Source organism: Leptopilina heterotoma, unplaced genomic scaffold, assembly GCF_015476425.1.
Source record: "Leptopilina heterotoma isolate Lh14 unplaced genomic scaffold, ASM1547642v1 Lhet_191, whole genome shotgun sequence".
NCBI lineage: Eukaryota > Metazoa > Arthropoda > Insecta > Hymenoptera > Figitidae > Leptopilina > Leptopilina heterotoma.
This window is the reverse complement of record NW_025110910.1, coordinates 1,426,596-1,446,339: the sequence shown is the minus strand read 5'-3', so window position 1 is coordinate 1,446,339 and position 19,744 is coordinate 1,426,596. Positions and strand designations below refer to the sequence as shown.

General features: G+C 29.1%; 5 protein-coding genes across 8 annotated transcripts; 3 read left to right on the top strand and 2 right to left on the bottom strand.

Moving 5' to 3' along the window:
• Positions 1-1,132: 1,132 nt before the first annotated feature.
• Positions 1,133-4,109, top strand: LOC122500901. The gene is made up of 5 exons (XM_043610054.1): positions 1,133-1,253; positions 1,820-1,905; positions 3,109-3,484; positions 3,691-3,878; positions 3,984-4,109. Exons 2-5 carry the CDS (start codon positions 1,834-1,836, stop codon positions 4,053-4,055), a joined length of 708 nt encoding a protein of 235 aa, XP_043465989.1. The 5' UTR covers positions 1,133-1,253; positions 1,820-1,833; the 3' UTR covers positions 4,056-4,109.
• An 870-nt stretch (positions 4,110-4,979) lies between these two features.
• Positions 4,980-8,075, bottom strand: LOC122500900 (TATA-box-binding protein). The gene is made up of 5 exons (XM_043610053.1): positions 7,838-8,075; positions 6,510-6,610; positions 6,149-6,392; positions 5,815-6,013; positions 4,980-5,517 (listed from the first exon to the last, which is right to left on the bottom strand). Exons 1-5 carry the CDS (start codon positions 7,928-7,930, stop codon positions 5,441-5,443), a joined length of 714 nt encoding a protein of 237 aa, XP_043465988.1. The 5' UTR covers positions 7,931-8,075; the 3' UTR covers positions 4,980-5,440.
• A 169-nt stretch (positions 8,076-8,244) lies between these two features.
• On the top strand, positions 8,245-11,835 carry LOC122500899 (intraflagellar transport protein 52 homolog). Of its 3 annotated transcripts, none has more exons than XM_043610052.1 (7): positions 8,245-8,438; positions 8,807-9,165; positions 9,375-9,592; positions 9,687-9,795; positions 9,869-10,151; positions 10,458-10,706; positions 10,797-11,835. In XM_043610052.1, exons 2-7 carry the CDS (start codon positions 9,032-9,034, stop codon positions 11,064-11,066), a joined length of 1,263 nt encoding a protein of 420 aa, XP_043465987.1. In that variant the 5' UTR covers positions 8,245-8,438; positions 8,807-9,031; the 3' UTR covers positions 11,067-11,835. The 3 variants fall into 3 exon arrangements, with proteins under 3 accessions (XP_043465987.1, XP_043465985.1, XP_043465986.1); XM_043610050.1 differs by having other exon boundaries at positions 8,245-8,606; XM_043610051.1 differs by having other exon boundaries at positions 8,245-8,718.
• Positions 11,836-12,113: 278 nt separating this feature from the next.
• Positions 12,114-15,114, top strand: LOC122500926 (nuclear transcription factor Y subunit gamma-like). Its single transcript, XM_043610094.1, has 5 exons — positions 12,114-12,304; positions 12,876-13,008; positions 13,752-14,210; positions 14,377-14,538; positions 14,653-15,114. Exons 1-5 carry the CDS (start codon positions 12,282-12,284, stop codon positions 14,824-14,826), a joined length of 951 nt encoding a protein of 316 aa, XP_043466029.1. The 5' UTR covers positions 12,114-12,281; the 3' UTR covers positions 14,827-15,114.
• LOC122500927 (mitotic-spindle organizing protein 1-like) lies at positions 13,015-18,873 on the bottom strand. 2 transcript variants are annotated; one of them, XM_043610095.1, is made up of 2 exons: positions 18,717-18,873; positions 13,015-13,486 (listed from the first exon to the last, which is right to left on the bottom strand). In XM_043610095.1, the coding sequence occupies exons 1-2, from the start codon at positions 18,731-18,733 to the stop codon at positions 13,219-13,221; spliced, it is 285 nt and encodes a 94-aa protein (XP_043466030.1). In that variant the 5' UTR covers positions 18,734-18,873; the 3' UTR covers positions 13,015-13,218. The 2 variants fall into 2 exon arrangements, with proteins under 2 accessions (XP_043466030.1, XP_043466031.1); XM_043610096.1 differs by lacking the exon at positions 18,717-18,873 and adding an exon at positions 18,516-18,662.
• Positions 18,874-19,744: the final 871 nt, after the last annotated feature.

Below are 19,744 nucleotides of genomic sequence, written 5' to 3'. Positions count from 1 at the left end.
TTTACTTAAAATGTATAATGCCTGACTAAAATTGCTTTTTCTACTTAAAATTAAAAATTTAACCTTTTCTAGGCAATTGAAATGTGTGATGTCTGACTAAAGTGTTTTTTCTACTTAAAATTAGAAATTGAAATTATTCTACTTAAAATGTGTAATGTCTGACTAAAATTTCATCTTTTTACTTAAAATTAGCACTAAAATGGCGAAATTTTTAGTTTCTGTTTAGACTTTCGCTATTTTAGAGAAACTTATTGCTGTTCCAGGCAAAGCTTTTTTTTGTGAAGTATATTATTTTTTCCTATGCTAAATAATATTTTGGTTGACAGTTTTCACTATCAAATGATTCTTTTAATCTGTCATATAGATATAGCCTAATACTATTTGCACACGTCTCATGAGAATATTCAAGAGACTTACGATTGGCTTCGTTATACTTACCACTTTAGACTTCGGATTATTAGTCAGTTTCTGGATCACTCCCTAATCACCATGGCTTGATTTTATAGAATTCTCTGCGTTACATATTGTTCTTTGATGTTTGATCTGAAATAATAGTAGCATACTGTTTGATTAATAGACAGAAGATTGATTTCTCTATATATGAGCCCCGTATCAAACTCAATAATCTCGATATTTTATTTCTATGGGTTTTGATAAATTTTTCTGATTTTCTTGAGTAAAAAAAAATTTCTTGAAATTTAGCTCCCAAAAATAATCAATCAGATTTGAGAATTATTAGGTCAACGTACATTGTAAAATTTACGATTTTCAATGTTCTTAGACCCAGTAGACCAATGAATGAAAAAGCTAGTAATTAAAAAAAATCCTATTCAAGGTCAAACTTTCGGCAAAGAAAAAACAATCTAAAAGTCTGCAAGACGTGATTTCAATAGTCGGGTAATCCCATGAGCGATGATGTGAATCGCGTGACCGAAAGTTGTCATAAAAGCAACCACGAAACGGCGACCATTTAAGCGCGCTTTTCGTGTACACTAATGTGAATGTTAAAGGGAACATCAACGAGATGCGAATGGGGTGGAAAGGAATAAAAATGTAAAATCGAGGGTGGCTCTCGTATCATTATATTGCACGTGTTTGTGACCGAAATATGATCAATACTTTAGTGACAAATTTTTCCATCAGCGGCGCTTTCATCCGATATAGGAAACTCCATCGAGAACCAAAACCAATAGTTCCCGTCTGTCAAAGACCTTTCACAGCTGTTTTCCCATTTCACCATTTCAAAAATAATTGTAAGTCAATTTATCCACTTGTCATTGATTTTACAGTTTGTTAAAAATTTATTTCTAATATTATCAATTCATTTTTAATCCTTTTTGGGTTCTGTTTTTTATTTTTTTCCATTCTCACACTCTCTGAAGCGATAAAATCTATAACTTATTCTACATTTCGGACTAATTCGCGTTTTTGTTTCCGTTCTTTGAATTAGAGAATTTACTTAATTGATTTGATGATTTAATTATTTCTTTTGTTTTATTTTTTAAAGTTTAAAGTATGATTCGTTACTTTTTTACAAAAATAATTTCTCGGAGAATTTTAATTGAAAATGTTTTACACTAATTCTATATTATTTTTAAAATAAAAAAGGATGTTCATAAATTTTATCAAAAATTGGATTTCTAAAAAGATTCTTATTTAGTGACTAAAATTACAAATTTATGAAATGTTACAAAAAATTTTCATTTTCAAATTCTTCATTATTTCTAAGATTCTGATATTCAAATCTGATAATTTGGATGTCTAATAGCAATTTTTCGAAAATTTTTCCACAAATTCTTTAATATGCTTATTTTTGCAGGACATAACCTCAAAATGTATTATTCTCTCGTGATATTCACAATTTTCGCAGCTGCACATGCAACAATGTACCTACCACCGCTAAAGGTAATAATAATTATAATTTCAAAAATTTTATTCGCTTTAAGTTTCTAAAGAAATTCTAATGTCAATTGAGGCAAGCACAATGAACATCGTAGGACGTAAATCGTTATATTTACATGAGAGGGAAAAGGATAGGTATATCTTTTTTTTGTCCTTTTCTATCTATGTAAAGTTTACAATTTGCATTTTACAATCTTAGAAGAAATGGATGTTATGTAAAATACGAATTAAGAAAAAAAAAATTTATACCTAATAATGATTAGGAGTAAAGAACTTCAAATTTATAATTTTAAGTAGAAAAATCAATATTTGTCAGACATTGCACATTTTAAGCAAAGAAATTTAAATTTCTCATTTTAAGTAGAAAACTCAACTTTAGTCAGACATTACACATTTTAAGTAGAGAAATTAAATATCAAATTTTAAGTAGAAAAATCAATTTTAGTCAGACAATAAACATTTTAAGCAAAGAAATTTAAATTTCTAATTTTAAGTAGAAAAATCAACATTAGTCAGACATTACACAATTTAAGTAAAAAAAATTAAATATCAAATTGTAAGTAGAAAAATCAATTTTAGTCAGACTTTACACATTTTAAATAAAGAGTTAAATTTCTAATTTTAAGTAGAAAAATTCACTTTAGTCAGATAATAAATATTTTAAGCAGAGAAATTAAAATTTCTAATTTTAAGTAGAAAAATCAACATTAGTCAGACATTACACATTTTAAGTAAAAAAAATTAAATATCAAATTGTAAGTAGAAAAATCAATTTTAGTCAGACTTTACACATTTTAAATAAAGAGTTAAATTTCTAATTTTAAGTAGAAAAATTCACTTTAGTCAGATAATAAATATTTTAAGCAGAGAAATTAAAATTTCTAATTTTAAGTAGCAAAATCCACTTTAGTCAGACATTACACATTTTAAATAAAAAAAATTTAATTTCTAATTTTAAGTAGAAAAATCAACATTAATCAGACATTACACATTTTATGTAAAAAATAAGTTTCTAATTTTAAGTAGAAAAATCAATTTTAGTCAGACAATACATATTTTAAGTAAAAAAATAAATTTCTTATTTTAAGTAGAACTCTCAGCTTTAAAATAAGACCAAGAACTCTTTATAATATATGCATTGATTTTAAAGTAACGAGTAAGTAATTTTAATCTTGCACGAAAGATTTTATCTCTTAATTTTTTCAGGAACATTACTATGCGGATCTCGTACTTCGAGACTTGATCGATCAAATGGGAAACGATCTGGTGGACGCTGCGGATTCATACCTAGAATATCAGGATGGATCGAGAATTGGTAACGATTTCCAAGCAATGAAGGAAATTCCAGTTGAATTGCCAATTGACTACGACGGCATCGAGACTCTGAATCCTAACCCCAGTATTCGGGATCAGGAGTATTTGCAGCACAGTACTCTGTGGAGTCATCAAAAGTCCAATGAAAATGGAAGCGATAGGCACAGAATTCAAGCTAGTGGACTCAAAGGCGCCAAGGATGAGAAATCTGAAAGTGCTTTGCCCGCTTATTGCACTCCTCCTAATCCATGTCCAGTAGGATACACAAGTGAGTTCATTTTTGACCATCTTATTAAATATTATATAAATTTTATTATTTTATATAAATATATTCTTTACTTATAAATTAAAAATATTTGCTATTAGAAACTCTATCAACTTCAAGTAACTATTTTTAAATGAAATTTTAATATATTTAGCGGAAAATATTTATTTTTATTATTTTATATTAATATTAATATTAATATTTTTTAGCGGAAAACCATTGCATTACCGATTTTGAAAACACAGCGGCATTCAGTCGGGATTTTCAAAGTGCTCAAGATTGCATGTGTGACAAGGAGCACATGATTGATTGCGCAAATGAAATGGACGGCGAAGAGGAACAAGCAAACTTAAAGATTTCCAGTAACGATCTTGACCAAATCGTCGAAAGATTCCAGGTACAAAAAAAAATATTTTAAAGGTAGATAAATATTCATTTCTTTAATTTTGAATATATATATACAAAAAAATTTTTGTTTTTCAATAAAAATCTACTTTTTTAGGAGGAAAATCCGTTCTTTCAAGGAGAAAAATTGCCAATTGCCGCTAAAAAAGGAATTAATGTAATTTACTGAAGTATCAAAATCGCACGAAAATTCGGAATATTGGACATGAAAAAGAAATGAAACTAAAAAGAGAAAATATCCAAATTTTTAATAGAGAATTCGTATTTAATTCTGTTTTGAATACTTGACAGTATTCCAAAAATTTAAAAACTAAGATTTCGTATAAAACAGCGAATATTAATTATTTTTATTTAATCATGCCTTCAGTTAACATAAGTGAAATTAAATTTGTGTTTATATCGTTTTTTATATCAATTTAAAAATTTATTTCTTAAAATTTTATCCACTTGGATTAAATTTTTGTAAGAATTTTTATATATTGTTTATATTGTTTATATTGTCTATTTCGTTATTATGTAGTGGAACAATGTCCTCATGAATTTTTTAGTTCGGGAAAAATGAGAATGACAAAAGAAAACTTGAATATTACAATTAATATTCTTTTGAAATGTTTTCAAATAGTTCTGATTTTTAAAAATGTAAGATCTTTAAAAGAAAATTTACTCTCATAGAATCTAATTTTGAAAATATTTTAATAAACAATTGTTTGTTTGACATTTTTAGTTATTTAAAAATACTAAATATCAATTTCTAAATTGACATTCTTTGCTTTTTTCAAATTCTTTACTTTTCCAGAAAATGCAGAATACTTAAAAACATTTCTTAAATATCTACCTAATTTTAGAAAAAAAACTAAAAGGTTCCTAAATATTTATGAAGAAAAAAAATATCTTTCAAGTATTTTCTATCTTTTAACAAATAAAATGTTTTAATTATTATCAAAGACGATCAAAATTTTGAAAGATATTAATTTTGACAAGAAAAAAAATGTTAACCAATCGTTAATTTTATTTGAATACTATTAATATTAATTATAATAACAAATATATAAGAATAAAAATCTATCAACAAATTTATTAATTAAAGAAAATATTATGTTTGTCTATTGAAATTTATTTTTACGACAGGTACAAAAATTTGTGAAACGGTTGAAAAATACATGAGAATATTTTAAATAAAACGATTTTTCACTCTCTATACCCACGCCTTTCAACAAAAAAAATCAAACGGAAAACAGTTTGATTTATATAACAAAGTAGAATAAAAAGTAATACATATTTAAAGAACTGTATAGATAGAAAATTTCGGTAATATAGTTCTTTTAAATAAATTAATGCTTAATTAAGAGTATTTCAAATAATTGAAAAATAATTAATAGAGATTTTTATATGCTTCTTTCAAAAAAATCTAATTTCGAGACAACATTTAACTTTTTATAAACTAAAAAATAATTAAATAATAATAATAATTCGTTTAAAGTTGAGTCTTTTTGAAAGAAGCACTGATTTCACGTGATTTTTTATATACACTGTGATTGCGAATTTTCTAAAGGTTCAGAGTTTTCTGAAACTCTTCAAAATCGGGTAAATATTCGTTAAAGCGTCTTGAAGATCACTTCGGTTCTTCGCACCTGAAATAAAATAAAAGAATATTCTTAAATAAGTTTTTTTATATTTTTATTCACTAAAACGTCCACATTTTTAACTATATCAAGAAAATGATTTAAATCTTCCATAAAATTACGAGTGGATTTTAAAATCTATTAATTTTTAAGCAAAATAAAAATTCAAAAAAGGTCAAAATATTTATTGATCGATTTTTTTATTATCCCATTGATAATTACTATAAAAATAATTTTATCGAATTTCTTGATATAGTTAATTAGTATTTTTTTTGTGAAAATAATGAAAGAAATGTAGAAACTCACCAGTAAAAACAATCTTCCCATTGACGAAGATTAAAAGCACAACTCTGGGTGCAACCATTCGGTAAATTAAACCAGGATAAAGTTCTGGTTCATAACTTGAAAATTGTCCATGCATATGATTAAGATTATCTAATTTGATCGGGAACTTCAAATCTGCCGTGGCAACAATATTTTGTATTTTGAAGTTTAGAAATTTAGCCTGAAATAAAAAATGTTTGAAAATTTAGTCATTCAACTAAAGATAACAGAAATAATAATTTACAAACAAAAGGAATTATTGAATAAAATTATCAGTGTCGCAGTAAAAAAAAAAGCAAAAAATAGTATAACAAACCGGAAATCCAAGCTTCTGAATAATTCTGGCGAATTTTCTCGCAGCGAGAAAAGAATCCTCCTCGCATCTCGCACCAGTGCAAACCAATTTTCCAGAGCGGAAGATTAAGGCAGTCGCTTTCGGATCGCGAATTCGCATAATCAATCCTGTGAAACGGGATGGATTGTATTCCGAATTTCTTGTGCGAGTGTTAATATAAGTGAGTTTCAATTCTGTTCCTAAATTTACGGTGGAAACGACGTTTCTGAAAAAAGAACAATTATTAGCAGATGCATATAGTAGAAAAATTAATATTTTATCTATTTCGGAATAATTTGTTTAAAAATTTTATTAACTTTTAGAAAATATATAATAAACTTACTGTAGACAAGGTTCGAAGACTTCTTTTGTGCTGTGAGCCGGTGTCATGGGGTTCATCGCTGATTGTGGATTTTGCGAAGTGCTCGGCCGTGGAACAATTGCCTAAATTTTTCATAAATAAAACTTTAGATTAAGGGTAATATTTATATCAATTTTTCAAACTATTAGAACTTTATACATTTATATATTTTTATATAAAAAAATAGATATAAATTTAAAAATTTAATTAAAAAAATTAATATTTATATTAATAAAACTTTATGTAAAAATTTAAAAAAATATTCCTTCTTTCTTTATAAAAAAAGAATTTCTGCGAATAATAGTTTACTAAGATTGGGTTCAACATGTAAAATTTCAAATTCATCCCATTTTGTAAAATGTGGTAGAGCGTCATTTTTGCAACTTCCAAATGAATATTTTTAATATTAATAATCTTTAACGTCGTCCTCCATATGCTTTGACACAATTACACTCAAATAATTATAAACACAATTACATTGATTAAGTCTCTCAAGGTTGTCTTTTGCTCCATAATATGGAAAAACTACCACTTTCGACCTTCGAAATATAAAAAAAAACCGTAGATATCGTTGTGAAAATTTTATGTGTAGTTTTAAGATGATGCAAGTTTGCTAATATGACAGATGACTGGATAAAGAATGTATTCAATTGTTTTTTCCCACAATACTTTTTGAATCTTTAAACATGAAACATTTTATTCTAGAAAATATTCTAAAATATCTTAGATGCGTTTTCAAGTCTAAAGAGCAAAGCATATTGTCTAATAAAAATGAATAAAAACAATTGGCAAAACTTCTTTAAATTTAGTCCAAGATGTATATTTTTGTCTAATTTTATTCGTCCGATCATGAAAATTAAACATAAAAATTCCGAGCTTCTTTGAATTTGTTTGACAGGAAAAATTGAATGATTATCACAAACATTTTTCAGTTATTTTATTGAAATTTACTACATTTGTATAGAATATCCTGTTCCTATTTTTACACAATTTTAATAAAAAATACCTTCTAATATGATGAGAATGTAAAAATATAATGATGAAATAATTTATTAAATGACTGTTGGGAAAAATTGAGGACTTTTGGAATTTGGTTTAAAACATCTGAATTTTATTGAGTGAAATAGTACATTGTAATAGTGTATGTTTCGGTGTACAATTTTGAATAATAATAATAAAAATACATATTTTCAATAAGAAAATAAACTATTATTTATTTCGATTATTTTAGAAGAAAAAATGTGTAAAATGCGTGTGCGGATTAAACATTATCATAACCTTAAAATACCATATGTGCGTTAAAAACTTACAAAAGCTGGAGGAGCCATAGAACCTTGGTCGCCCGCATTTTTCGCCGGATTATTCAAAAGTCTTTTTAACTCGTTATCACTTTGTGATGACATTGTCTTTTTATTAATTAACACACCAAATTAAAAAATTAGATTTCAGAATAAATGCACATTGAGATGTCCATCGTGATGCATCGTGATAACTACCAGATAACTATACCATAAGATCACACACCATGCACCATGTAGACATAGAAGGGCAAAGAGCAAGGCCTGCTGACAGCTGTAGTAAACAATAAGGTGAACAGTGCGCATCATGTTTGCGCAGACAGTATTGAACAAGGCTGGGAAAGTTGTTCATGAAAGAAACGTGTTTGTGTGATCCATCCTTGTTTCCATGACGTCAAACAATGGTAAAAATCTTGACGTCTCGACTCTCGAGTCTATTAATTTTGGGATCATCCATAAATAACGTTACACTGATTTTCGGGTTTTTTGACCCTCCCCCTTCGTTGCATTTAGTTGCAAATTAGAAATTACCAACACCGCCCCCCCCCCTAAATATAACGTTGCAAAAATGACTTATACCCCCAAAAATAAGATTTATATCATCAAAATCATGGTTGGTGGAATTGGATAGTGAGGAAGAGAAATTAAATATTATGAGGTTAAAAGGGAGACTGAAAGGAAGTGTGATAAGAATAGATGAGGATAGAACTTGGAGAGAAAAGAAGAATATTTATAGCTTTTGAGAGAGAAAGCGTGGAACGAAAGAAGGAATGGAAGAGTGGTAAGAATGGGTAAAGACAGAATGGTCAATTAAAACAGGAAACGGAAGTCCTGGCACTGGCAGTTTTTGATAGGTTAAATTATTTTCGTAAGATTGATAAAGAAGCCTATAGGTTAAGTGTTTTGTAAATAGTTACGTCACTTATTTTTAAATTAATTAAATTTTAGACTAAGTGGAAATAATAGAGTTTTTCTCCTTAGCGAACGTGAAGAGTAATTGGTGGACGATTTAAAATGCAGCCAATAGGAACAATAGGATTTGATTTGATTTTGTCGTCATGGCAACGTTTGTCAGTTTCACGTTTTTCACTCACGCCGTAGCAAGAAATAATGACATATTCATAAATAATTAAAAAAACATAAACAAATGCAGTGGCATTGTTAAAAAAAACAAAGAATTTGTCGAATGTCTTTCAAGTTTCAAACATGACTTCCGTGATTGGTGGTGGTGATAGTAATTCAAATATAATTATTTTTGATAGTTCAAAAAACGAAAGGAAACTCAATGAGGAGTTCAAGGTGCTTCAAAGGAAACTTAAATCAAAATGGAAATTTATAGAGTGCGTTCATATTATATTGTTAATAATAATAAACAATAAAAAATAAGTGGACTAGCAACAATTTTTTTTATTTATTTTATAGTTTTGTTTTCATAGTTTTAATCAAATTATGAATTTTTATAAATTACATAATTAAATTAAAATAATTTTTAAAATTTTATAATTAGAAATTTAAACATTACATTTTTAAAATAAATTTTATCATTCAGAAACAGCGAAGTTCTTACGCAGGAATCTTTGATAAATTGTAAAGTCCTAGTTCTGCCAGGGCCAAAAAGCAAATTCACGGAATTGGAACTGAATTCAATTAGGAATTATATTAATTCCGGTGGAAATGTTCTTGTAATGTTGGGAGAAGGTGGAGAGAATAAATTCAACACAAATATCAATTTTCTACTCGAAGAATTCGGAATAATGGTTAACAATGGTAAAATTAATTTTTAAAAACTTATTTCATTTTTAAATTGATTTTTCCGAAAATTTGTTTCTATAATTGTTTTAAACTGTAATGATTTTTTCAGACACAGTTGTCCGGATGAATTACAGTCAATCGCTGCATCCAAAAGAATGCGTCATTTCTCAGGGATTTTCTAACAAATCACTTTTTTTAAAGAACAGAGACGAACAAACGTGGGAATTATTTTTCATTTTATTTTTTTTAAATATAAATAATTGTTTATTTGAATCAGATAATTTTTTGCAGAGGACTAAAATTCCTTTATCCGTATGGGGCAACATTGAATATTGCTTCTCCATCCGGAATTGCACTTTCGAGTGGATCGATTGCAATTCCGACAAACAGACCAGTTTGCGCTTATTATTCTTCAAACACCAATTCCGGAAAATTGGTTGTTCTGGGTTCATCGAGAATGTTCACCGACGCTTATTTGGAGAAAGAAAAAAATGATTCCCTCCGGGAAATGATTTTCGATTTTTTCGACTCGGAGGGTGTTTCAACGAAAGAGATTCACCACGAGGATGTTGATGTAAAACATTATATACCCATTTTTAATATACAGTATATCACAATTCTTACTTTATTTCTTCTTCTTTTAATAATTTTTTAAAAAGGACCCCACAAGATCCCCGCATTTGGGCCCCAGTTGATTTTTCTATACAAGTTTCTGAATTTATTAATATATAGTTTTCTTCAGCAAAATTAAAATTCAAAATTTATATTAAAAATCGATTGGGGCCCAAAATTAATGTCTTTTCTGTAGGGTCCTTTGGACTTAAATTTTATATTCTGTTCCTAAAAATAATAAATGAGACAATGTAATTAAAACTTTCAGTTTTGGGAGTACAATTTTGTACCAGACATTACTCAAAGGGCGGACGATCCAAAAGTGTGCACCCAAGATATGGACAATATGGATATGCCTCGAGAATATACAAAATTGTTTAAAAGAAATTTCTACTCCGTCAACTTAGATATGGTTCCGGCGTGCATAAAAGCTTACAAAGTTTTGAATGTCAAACACGAGCCCTTGAGTTTAATTGCTCCAAATTTTGAAACGCCCTTGCCGCCCACTCAAGCCTCGGTAAGTCTTTCAAATGGAGCAAAATTTTTTATTTAAAAATTTTTAATTTTAAACGCAATTAAAATGAATTAAAAATCTTCTTCTCCGAAGGTATTTCCCCCGAGTTTCCAAGAGCTTCCACCTCCGGCTTTGGAGCTTTTCGATTTGGACGAAGCTTTTAGTTCCGATTTATTGAAACTTTCTCAGCTCACAAACAAGTATATGGGGACGAAGAACACTTCTGACGAAAGGGAATTGGACTATTACATTCGAGAATTCGGAGGAATCGTCAGAATTAGCAATTCCGAAAAAATGACATCCAAGGAAATTTTAAATCACGTTTTCTTAAAAATCAGCAGTTACAAAACAATTCACGATTAACTTTTACATTAAATTATGTTAATTTTATATTATTCAATAAAACATAAATTTTTGAAAATAATTAAAACTATTGTTAAAAATATAAATTTATATTTTTAACAATCAGGGTGTCTAGTAATTTAGAAATATAAAATTCCCGGGGTTTTCCCGGTTTTTTCCCGGTATGTAAATAATTTTCCCGGATAATTGAAAACTAAAATTTTACAGTAAATTTAATCGTAATATTTGTAAAACTTATAATAAGAATTGTATTGTGATTTACTTGACGGTAATTTCATGTTTAAAATCAAAAACAGGTGTCGCATCACTGTAAAAATTTGGCACAAGCTTCCCAGTGGGCAAAAAACCATCATTGTTTTAAAAACGTTCCAAAAATGTTTTTAGAACGTTTCATGTCTGCCAAATAACGTCCCAATAACGTTATATGTTCCTAAAACGTTTTAAAAGCAATGGAACGTTTTTGGAACATTATTTGGCAGACATGAAACGTTCTAAAAACATTTTTGGAACGTTTTTAAAACAATGATGGTTTTTTGCCCACTGGATTGTCACATCGAAAATCATTTCCCATATAAGTTAGGTCTTAATTGGACAATAATAAAACATTGTCTAATATACGAAGAGAATCAATATACAATTCGAAATTGAAAAAAAATTAAGTTAAGCGTTGAAAAAATGTAAGTATTTTTTCCAACAACATAATAAAGTACTTCATAAAAAAATTCCCGGATTTTAAAGAAAATTCCCGGGGGTTTCCCGGTTTTTCCCGGGAAAAAAAAATTCCCGGGGTTTTCCCGGTTTTTCCCGGATTCCCGGTTCGCTAGACACCCTGACAATAGTTTTAATTTTTTATATAAACTAAAATGAATAATAAAAAATTCTTCCATAAGGAATTTTGCAATTTTCAAGAAAATAAAGAAGATAGTAGAAATGTATTTTTAAAAAAATAAAAATTTAAAACAGAAGTGTAGTTTTGAATTTGGCGCCATTTACCCCCACCCACGATGCGAGGCGCCGTCTGAGAAGGCGCTCTCAAACTAATTGGTCACTTGACAAAGTTGTGTGATTGGTGGTGAAACTAACGACGATCGTCTCAACGAATTGCAATTTTTCGAACGAAATTTGTATTTCCCGTGCAAGGAAGATCAAAATGATGGACTAATTATCAAATATTCATTAAGCATTATATTTATACGTAGAAATCTAATTTGAAAAATGTCGGTTTTCTTTGTAAATGCGTAAGTAAATATTGATTCTTTTTTTAGGTTATGTTGTGTCACTTATTTTTTTCCATAAAAATATTTTATTTCCACTCTTTTTTTTTCATTCTAAATATAAATTTTATTTTTTAAAATTTTTATTGTGTCATAAAATGACCGGTCTTTTTTTATTACATGTTCAACTTTTTTCCGATAACAATTTTTGATAAATTTTTACAAGACGAAATTGTTTTCTATTTTATTATTTTTTTACATTATTTCACACAATTGTTGACGGTATTCTAGTGATAATTGTAAAATTCACACAAATTGTATGTTTGGGGGTAAATGAATGACGAACAATTGAGTAAACAATGATGATGAAGTCAGGGTCTCTCATTTTTATTTCTTGATCAAAACAAACAATTTTTATTTTCGAAAGATAAATTTGTTTTTATTTTTTAAATACTGCAATATTTAATAGAGGAAATTCAAAATTCTCAAAAATAGTCGAAATTTATTTTTCAAGTTTGTTTTTTGAAAATAACTAAAAAGTTTTTTATGCTAAATTTAAAAAAATTGATTCTAATTCTAACATCGAAATTTACAGGAACCAGGACAGCGAAGTGGAAGGAGATTCAAATGGTGATTTACAAATCGCTTCGCCTGGGAGTTCGGAAGCCCAGCAAAATTTGACACAATTCTGGCCAAAAGTTACGGAGGAAATTAAAAAAATTACCACAGTAAGCTTTCAAAGGATGAAACATTTTAAATTATTGAACAATTTAAATCCATTTGAGTTACAGTTCAGAAATTTTCCAACCTTTTGTTTTTAGATACTAAAATTATAAAATGAAAGAAAAGATTTTGGATACAAAAATTAAAGACATTATTATCAAATCATATTTATAAACTGGATTTCTTTTTCAAGTGGATTAAAATTACATTAATACTCATTTAAATGAAGGAGATTTATTAAGACCAAAATCATCGGGAGTTGCGTCCAAGTTCTTGACTTCCTTTTGCAATTCCTTGACGATAGTTGCCAGGGCCTGAGGATTCACTCCATTTTCGCACAGCCTCACGCAAATACTCAACGTTGCTGGATCCAAATTCGTATTCAGCAATTTTGCAATTTGATGCAAGGTTTGGAATGTTTTCCGAGCTGCATTCACCTGATGATGCACTGGCTCTGGCATATTTCCCGCAAGACGTTCACCGCTGAAATATTTAAAAACTTTTCAAAATTTGTATTGAAAAAATAAATATTTATTAATATTAATATTAATTAATATATATACAATCCTTCCTCTTTGAAGGAAGGACCTAAGGCCACAATTAACAAACGGTATTTAACAAATTTTAAGGTCCTTGCAAAATACCGAAAAATAAAATTATTAATAAACAAAACATAGAAATGTAAGCAATAGCTTTATTTTTTAAAGAGAATTTTAGGACAATATTAATATTCGTTTACTGTTTACAGATGGACCTTAAGACACAATCGCTGCCACTGGCGAGGATAAAAAAGATAATGAAGCTGGACGGCGATGTGAAAATGATAAGTGCCGAGGCGCCAATGTTATTTTCGAAAGCGGCGGAAATTTTCATTCACGAGTTGACATTACGCGCTTGGGTCCACACAGAGGACAACAAGAGGCGAACTCTGCAGAGAAACGATATCGCGATGGCCATCACAAAATACGATCAATTCGATTTTCTCATTGACATCGTGCCCCGCGATGAACTCAAGCAGAGCAAGGCGCAAAACGACAATACAGTTCGTACTTCTATGAATTCCGATCAGGTTCATTATTACTTTCAACTTGCCCAGCAGCAAGCCTCGGCCAATCAGAATGTACAAAATAACGGAACTAATCAACCTATTCAAATTGTTCAACCTTCCTCGGGACACATTCAGACTATTAACATTGGGAGCTCGGAGGTAAAGTACTTTTCCTGGATCATGGATTTATTTTATTTTTGCATTGCACCCGATTGTATTTTTTATTTTTATCTAATGTCTTCATGTACACTCATTGTTTTCTGTATTATTTTGATAGACTTCCTGATATTTATATTTTTCATTAAAAAAGTAAAAAAATTTCCAGGACACGAATACGCAGTCGGTAAATGTACAAAGTCCGCAGCAAACGTCAAATCAGACGGTAATTCAACTGCAGCAACCCCAACAGAATCCTTCCACTCAAGCCGGTGGCATACAAATCGTACAACAAATTGTCACACCAAATGGAGAAATTCAACAAATTCCGGTAAACTTTTCTGCCTTTTGAAAGATTCTTCCCCAAAAGAATTTTATAAAAGAATTTTTATAAATTAAGAATTCGTCATAAAAAAACTAAAAAATGTGGTTTTCAAAATTTTAGATTCAACTGACGCCGCAACAATTGCAAATGATACGAATGCAAGTCCAGGGTGGCAGTAATCAACCAATAATTATTCAAGCGGCTCCAATTCAAGCACAGCCGCAATTAATTCAAGTCGCGCAAGGTGGACAGGCACCTGTTTTCCTTCAAGCGAGCAACGCCGACAACGAGTAATTTTTTTCAATGAAAAACCCACTATTTTATTTTTTATTCGAGAATTAAAAAAAAAACCTACGTTCGATTTCGAAAATTCTTCTATTCCCTTCCAAATTAAGAAAACAAGAAAAAAAAATTAGGGCAATTCAAAAATTGTAGTGTTTGACAATTTGAGAGTGAAATAGAAGATAATGTATGTTTATTTAGTTGTAAGGTATTAATTAATCTTTTGATGTTTCTATGAAACGAAAATTTTTCTCTTTCGCATATTAAGATGTATTCTAAATAAACACATTTTCTTAAGAAGCAAAATCTTATTTTTTGGTGCTAACGGTACAATTATTAGTAAACTTCTTTTATCTTTTTTTAATAGTTGTTTTTCTCGATCAGTCTGCTCTCCGCTATTTTAAAAGTTGAAACCGTACAGAAATACTTTTCTATCAAATTTAATCAAATACAAACGAATTTACTTTTATATTTTCTATTCAAAATAATTGTAGATTAAAGATCTGGTTATAGTCCGTAGTGTCAGTGTACTGTGTCATAACCGGTTTCTAAAACTGCACCCTAAGTTGATCAGACAATAAACTAAAATTTGCAGATTCAGAAAACGGAATGAATAGTATAGAAATCTATATCAAATTCTACCGAATTTTTTAAGATTTCTCTTGTTAACAGTGTTGGAGCAAGAAAGACCTTCAAAAATGATTGTTAGGAATTATGAACTATTGTCCGAATAATTTTTACTTGAAACGAATTTTTATCACAATTCAAATAGTTATCGCTGGATTGACAGAAAAAAATTTTTACGAAAATCGTAAATTAGAGTATAAATGTTTGCAACTAAAGCATATTTGTGACCATCCAATCACTGACTGGGTCTTTCTCACGGTCCGTGCCATCAATAGTCAAATCGTCACTTTTGTGCCTTTGGAATACAAAATATCGTAAGTAACACTTAAGCTTATGAAAACCAATAAGATTTTCAGCAAGTAAGAAACCAGTTTTTCGCTAAAACGAAAAATATTTCTAAACCTTGAAAATATTTAAAGGAAAAAATAAAAATCGAAGGCGGGTTGTGGTCGAGATTATATACTGAATTGCAGTCAATTGAAAGGGAATTTTGAGCGATGGACCGTTGAAGGGAATCGATGCGAGGGAAACGAAGAATGAAGAAGAAAAGATAAGCGACCAAACGCGAGATGTAATCTGATTCGTATAACGTCGCGTTCTTTAGAAGCTGGCTGCCTCGCTTGGCTGAGCTCGAACCTGGCTGGTGCAACTTGGATTATGTTTCACATCTTTGCGGTTCTCGTCTCGAGACATTCTAAACAGCAATGCGTGTTCCAAGAGTTGGAAATCCTTTCTAAATATATCAGAGACTCTTCCTGAAAAATGGCTTATCAACCTTTTTAAAAATTACAGAGAGATCCGAATAAAAAAAAAATTGATCACGCGAACTTTAAGTGTCTCCAGTCAGCGGCTTTTAGGTTATAACGGATTATAATATACTCTTTGATTCATTCCTGATATTATAAAAATAAAATATTTTAATGCTTTGAAATCTACTTTATCAACAGTAGTCTTCGGTCACTTCCATCAATTTTGACCGATTCTCGTAATTCGGACACGAAAGACAATAGATTTCCACAGTAAATAATTATTAAATATGGAATTACTATATTACTATATTATTTTTAGGTCCTTACGTAGAACATAACATAAAAATACAAAGAAATCTATAAAAATCTACTGTAGTTTTATGTTCTGTTCAACGTAAGGCTAAGGACATAAAAAGTGTCGATAATGTAGAGTAGCGACTGTACCACGACTTATTAGGTCAAAAATTAAAAAAGGACCCGAATGCAGGGCCGTCTTTCCAATTGCGATTTTGATTATATTTGAAAAAAAATTCAAACTCAATTTTGAGTGAATCTCGTGAAAAACCGGCCCTGCAAGACTTGTTGTTTCATCAGAATAGTCGATGGTGGTCGGTTGCACACGTAGTTTTGTGCCACACAGGCTCGGAACGCAACGCAGGCGCAGGCAGCTGTCACCTTACACCCATGGAGGAGACATGGGGGCAGGGGTTGAGAGGGGAAGGAAAAGAAGGGCGACCATTCTCAACTTATCTCTAGGATCTTTGTAAACATGTCGTGAAATTCGAGTATCCCCACAGTGGCGTAGTCGCGACTCTCTTTGCATTTGACAATTTACCTGCGAGATGCATCTTCGCATTTAACACACTCTCCGTGTGTATATCTCGTCTCTCACTCACAGTTTCTTTTTTTTCTCCCACAACAATATAAAGCTCTCGCACATATTCGCAAACTTAACACATAAACTATGTAAAGTATGGGAATTACCTACGATTAAAAACTTTTTTTTCATTCTCATCACATGAGTAGGTATTAGTTTTGTTTCTTTCGCGGATTCGACTTTTTTTATATCTTTCAATTATGTATATGGGAAATTTTCAAAATTAAAAATGGATTTTTGTCTATTATTCGAGTAGAGGGAATAGGTTAATTTAAACGTACTTTGGAAATGAAATTAAAGTTTTAAAAAGTCTATTATTATTTCGTTTTTTCATGAAAACAGCATGAAAAGTGGGCAAATTATTGTCTTTTTTTTAGGGAAGGCATCGCTGCACAAGACTGTATGACTATACAGAAAATAAAAATATTACACCCATACATTGAAGCCATACAGAATCTGTAGTCAAAATTTGAAATAAGTTAAAAATATAAAAAACAAAAATCAATTAAAAGTTAGTAAAATTAATAAAAAATGAATAGAAATAAATAGTAGAGCAAATAAAAACAACAAATAAATTGTTTAATACAGAATATATAGCGGGAGGGTTTGTTTTAATTTTTTTATCTGAATATGGGATAATTATATATTAATAAGATATTTACTGACATTATATTTTATAATAAATATTAATAGATTAAGAACAATAAGGAGGGTTATTGTAATATTGGTCATTATTTTATTTCGAGATAGATTTCCTCGTGTCCGATATGATAAACTGATAATATTAATTTGAAAAAAATTTGTAATTGTAATTTTAAATTATTTAATTTTTTTTAAACTTTATTAAATGAATTATATTAATTAATCTATATTAATTAATTAATTTTATTTATTTATCATTAAAAAATAAATTCTTATTTTTTAGTCTTTTGCAAATTAATATAAATCATTTCAGGTATTAGGCGTTTGCTCTCGTTAGTTTCTTTGTCTCAAGTATATGAAATTTATCCCAGTCAAGATTATGATTAGGTGAACTTCTCCCAGTCACTTGTTATAACAACTTTGTAAATAAAAATAAATAACTGACGTTACTATATTATATTTTAATTAATTATAACTCTAATTAACTTAGAAAAAAATTTGCGAGTTAAAGACTATCGCAGATTTCAGAAGGTTTTAAAATAATTTGATCTATATTCTCAGGAATTACTTATACTATAAGCAAATTTGAGTATTTTGTCATTTGTGCTTTTATAAACTTTATAAAGAAATTTAAAAAAATAACCAAATTACTTTTGTACCCTTATCGAATTTATGCATAACTGTCAAAATAACACATAATTATTCTTACCGTGCAATTTTAAAGTTTCAGTTTCTACTTAAATACTAAAAATCTAATAATAATTACTGTTTTTTAAATTAATTATAATGGATTTACAAGTACATACCAGAATTTATATTTGAGGACAAGAAAAACATTTATTTTCTAAACAATACATTTAAAAAGAGAGGTTAACTCGTCATTATTGTATTTTGTGTATAAGAAAGACAAATTGTATACTAAATTTCTTTGACACAATAAAAAAAACACTACTTCACTTCTAATTAGAAAATAATATTTAAAAATTATAAAGTAATTTTACACATACTTGTAAATATTTTCCATGGACGATTACGTTATAAACATTGCTCAGCTGATCCTCATTCTAATTTGAAACGTTCTGCGTTGCGCACGTTTATTTCTCTACTGCGAATGCGCGAGAACATCTCCTGAATTTCCTTCTTCGTTCTTCGTGCGAAGGTACGTATCATTATCGTGTGTTTTTGTCGCCAAACAGCAACTTAGCAACCAAACAAAAATATAATGAAGAAAATCAGTTCCGAGTTTTCAAAAACTGATAAATTTGTTTTCCACCTACTTATGTTTAAACATTAATAACAAAAAAATCTTATAACTAAAAAGTATTTTTGACTTTTGTATATGGGCAATTCCACGTGAGATTTCAGTCGACCTCTTAAAATCGGCCAAAAATATTTTTTTTCTATTCTATATTGAAAAAAAACAGATACGTATTTTTTATTTTTTTGGAGGCCAAATTTTTGAGTTATGAACTTTTCAAATTTCAGTTTTTTAAATGAAGATATATTTTTAATGTCAGATAACTCAAACAATATTGCTTCTTTTCATTTTATGACAAGAGAAAAAAAGTTTTGTTTTTCTCTCTACGTTTGAATATTCATAACAAAAAATTTTTTGTTTCATTTTTTATTAAAAAAATGTAAATTTTTTATAAACAAATTAATTTTTTTTAACTTTGGGTATGATAAATTTTTAATTTTCTTTTTTCAAAACATACCTGGAAATGATAAGAAGGTTTTGCAAAAAGTTTCAGAATGGACCTGACAAGTTTGATGAGTTTAAGAAAATAATTAAGCTATCCATGCAGGTTGGACGCTCGCGGCACAATGGGATTTTTTTCAATTTACTATAGAAAATTGTCTAGAGCCTACAAAATCAATAATAATCAAAATCCGATAAAATTTGTAGGCTCTAGACAATATTTTTAATGGTAAATTGTAAAAGAAAACCCATTATGCCGCATGCGAGCGACTTGAACGGGCAGTTTAATTATTTTCTTAAACCCATCAAACTTGTCAGGCCCACTCTGAAACTTTT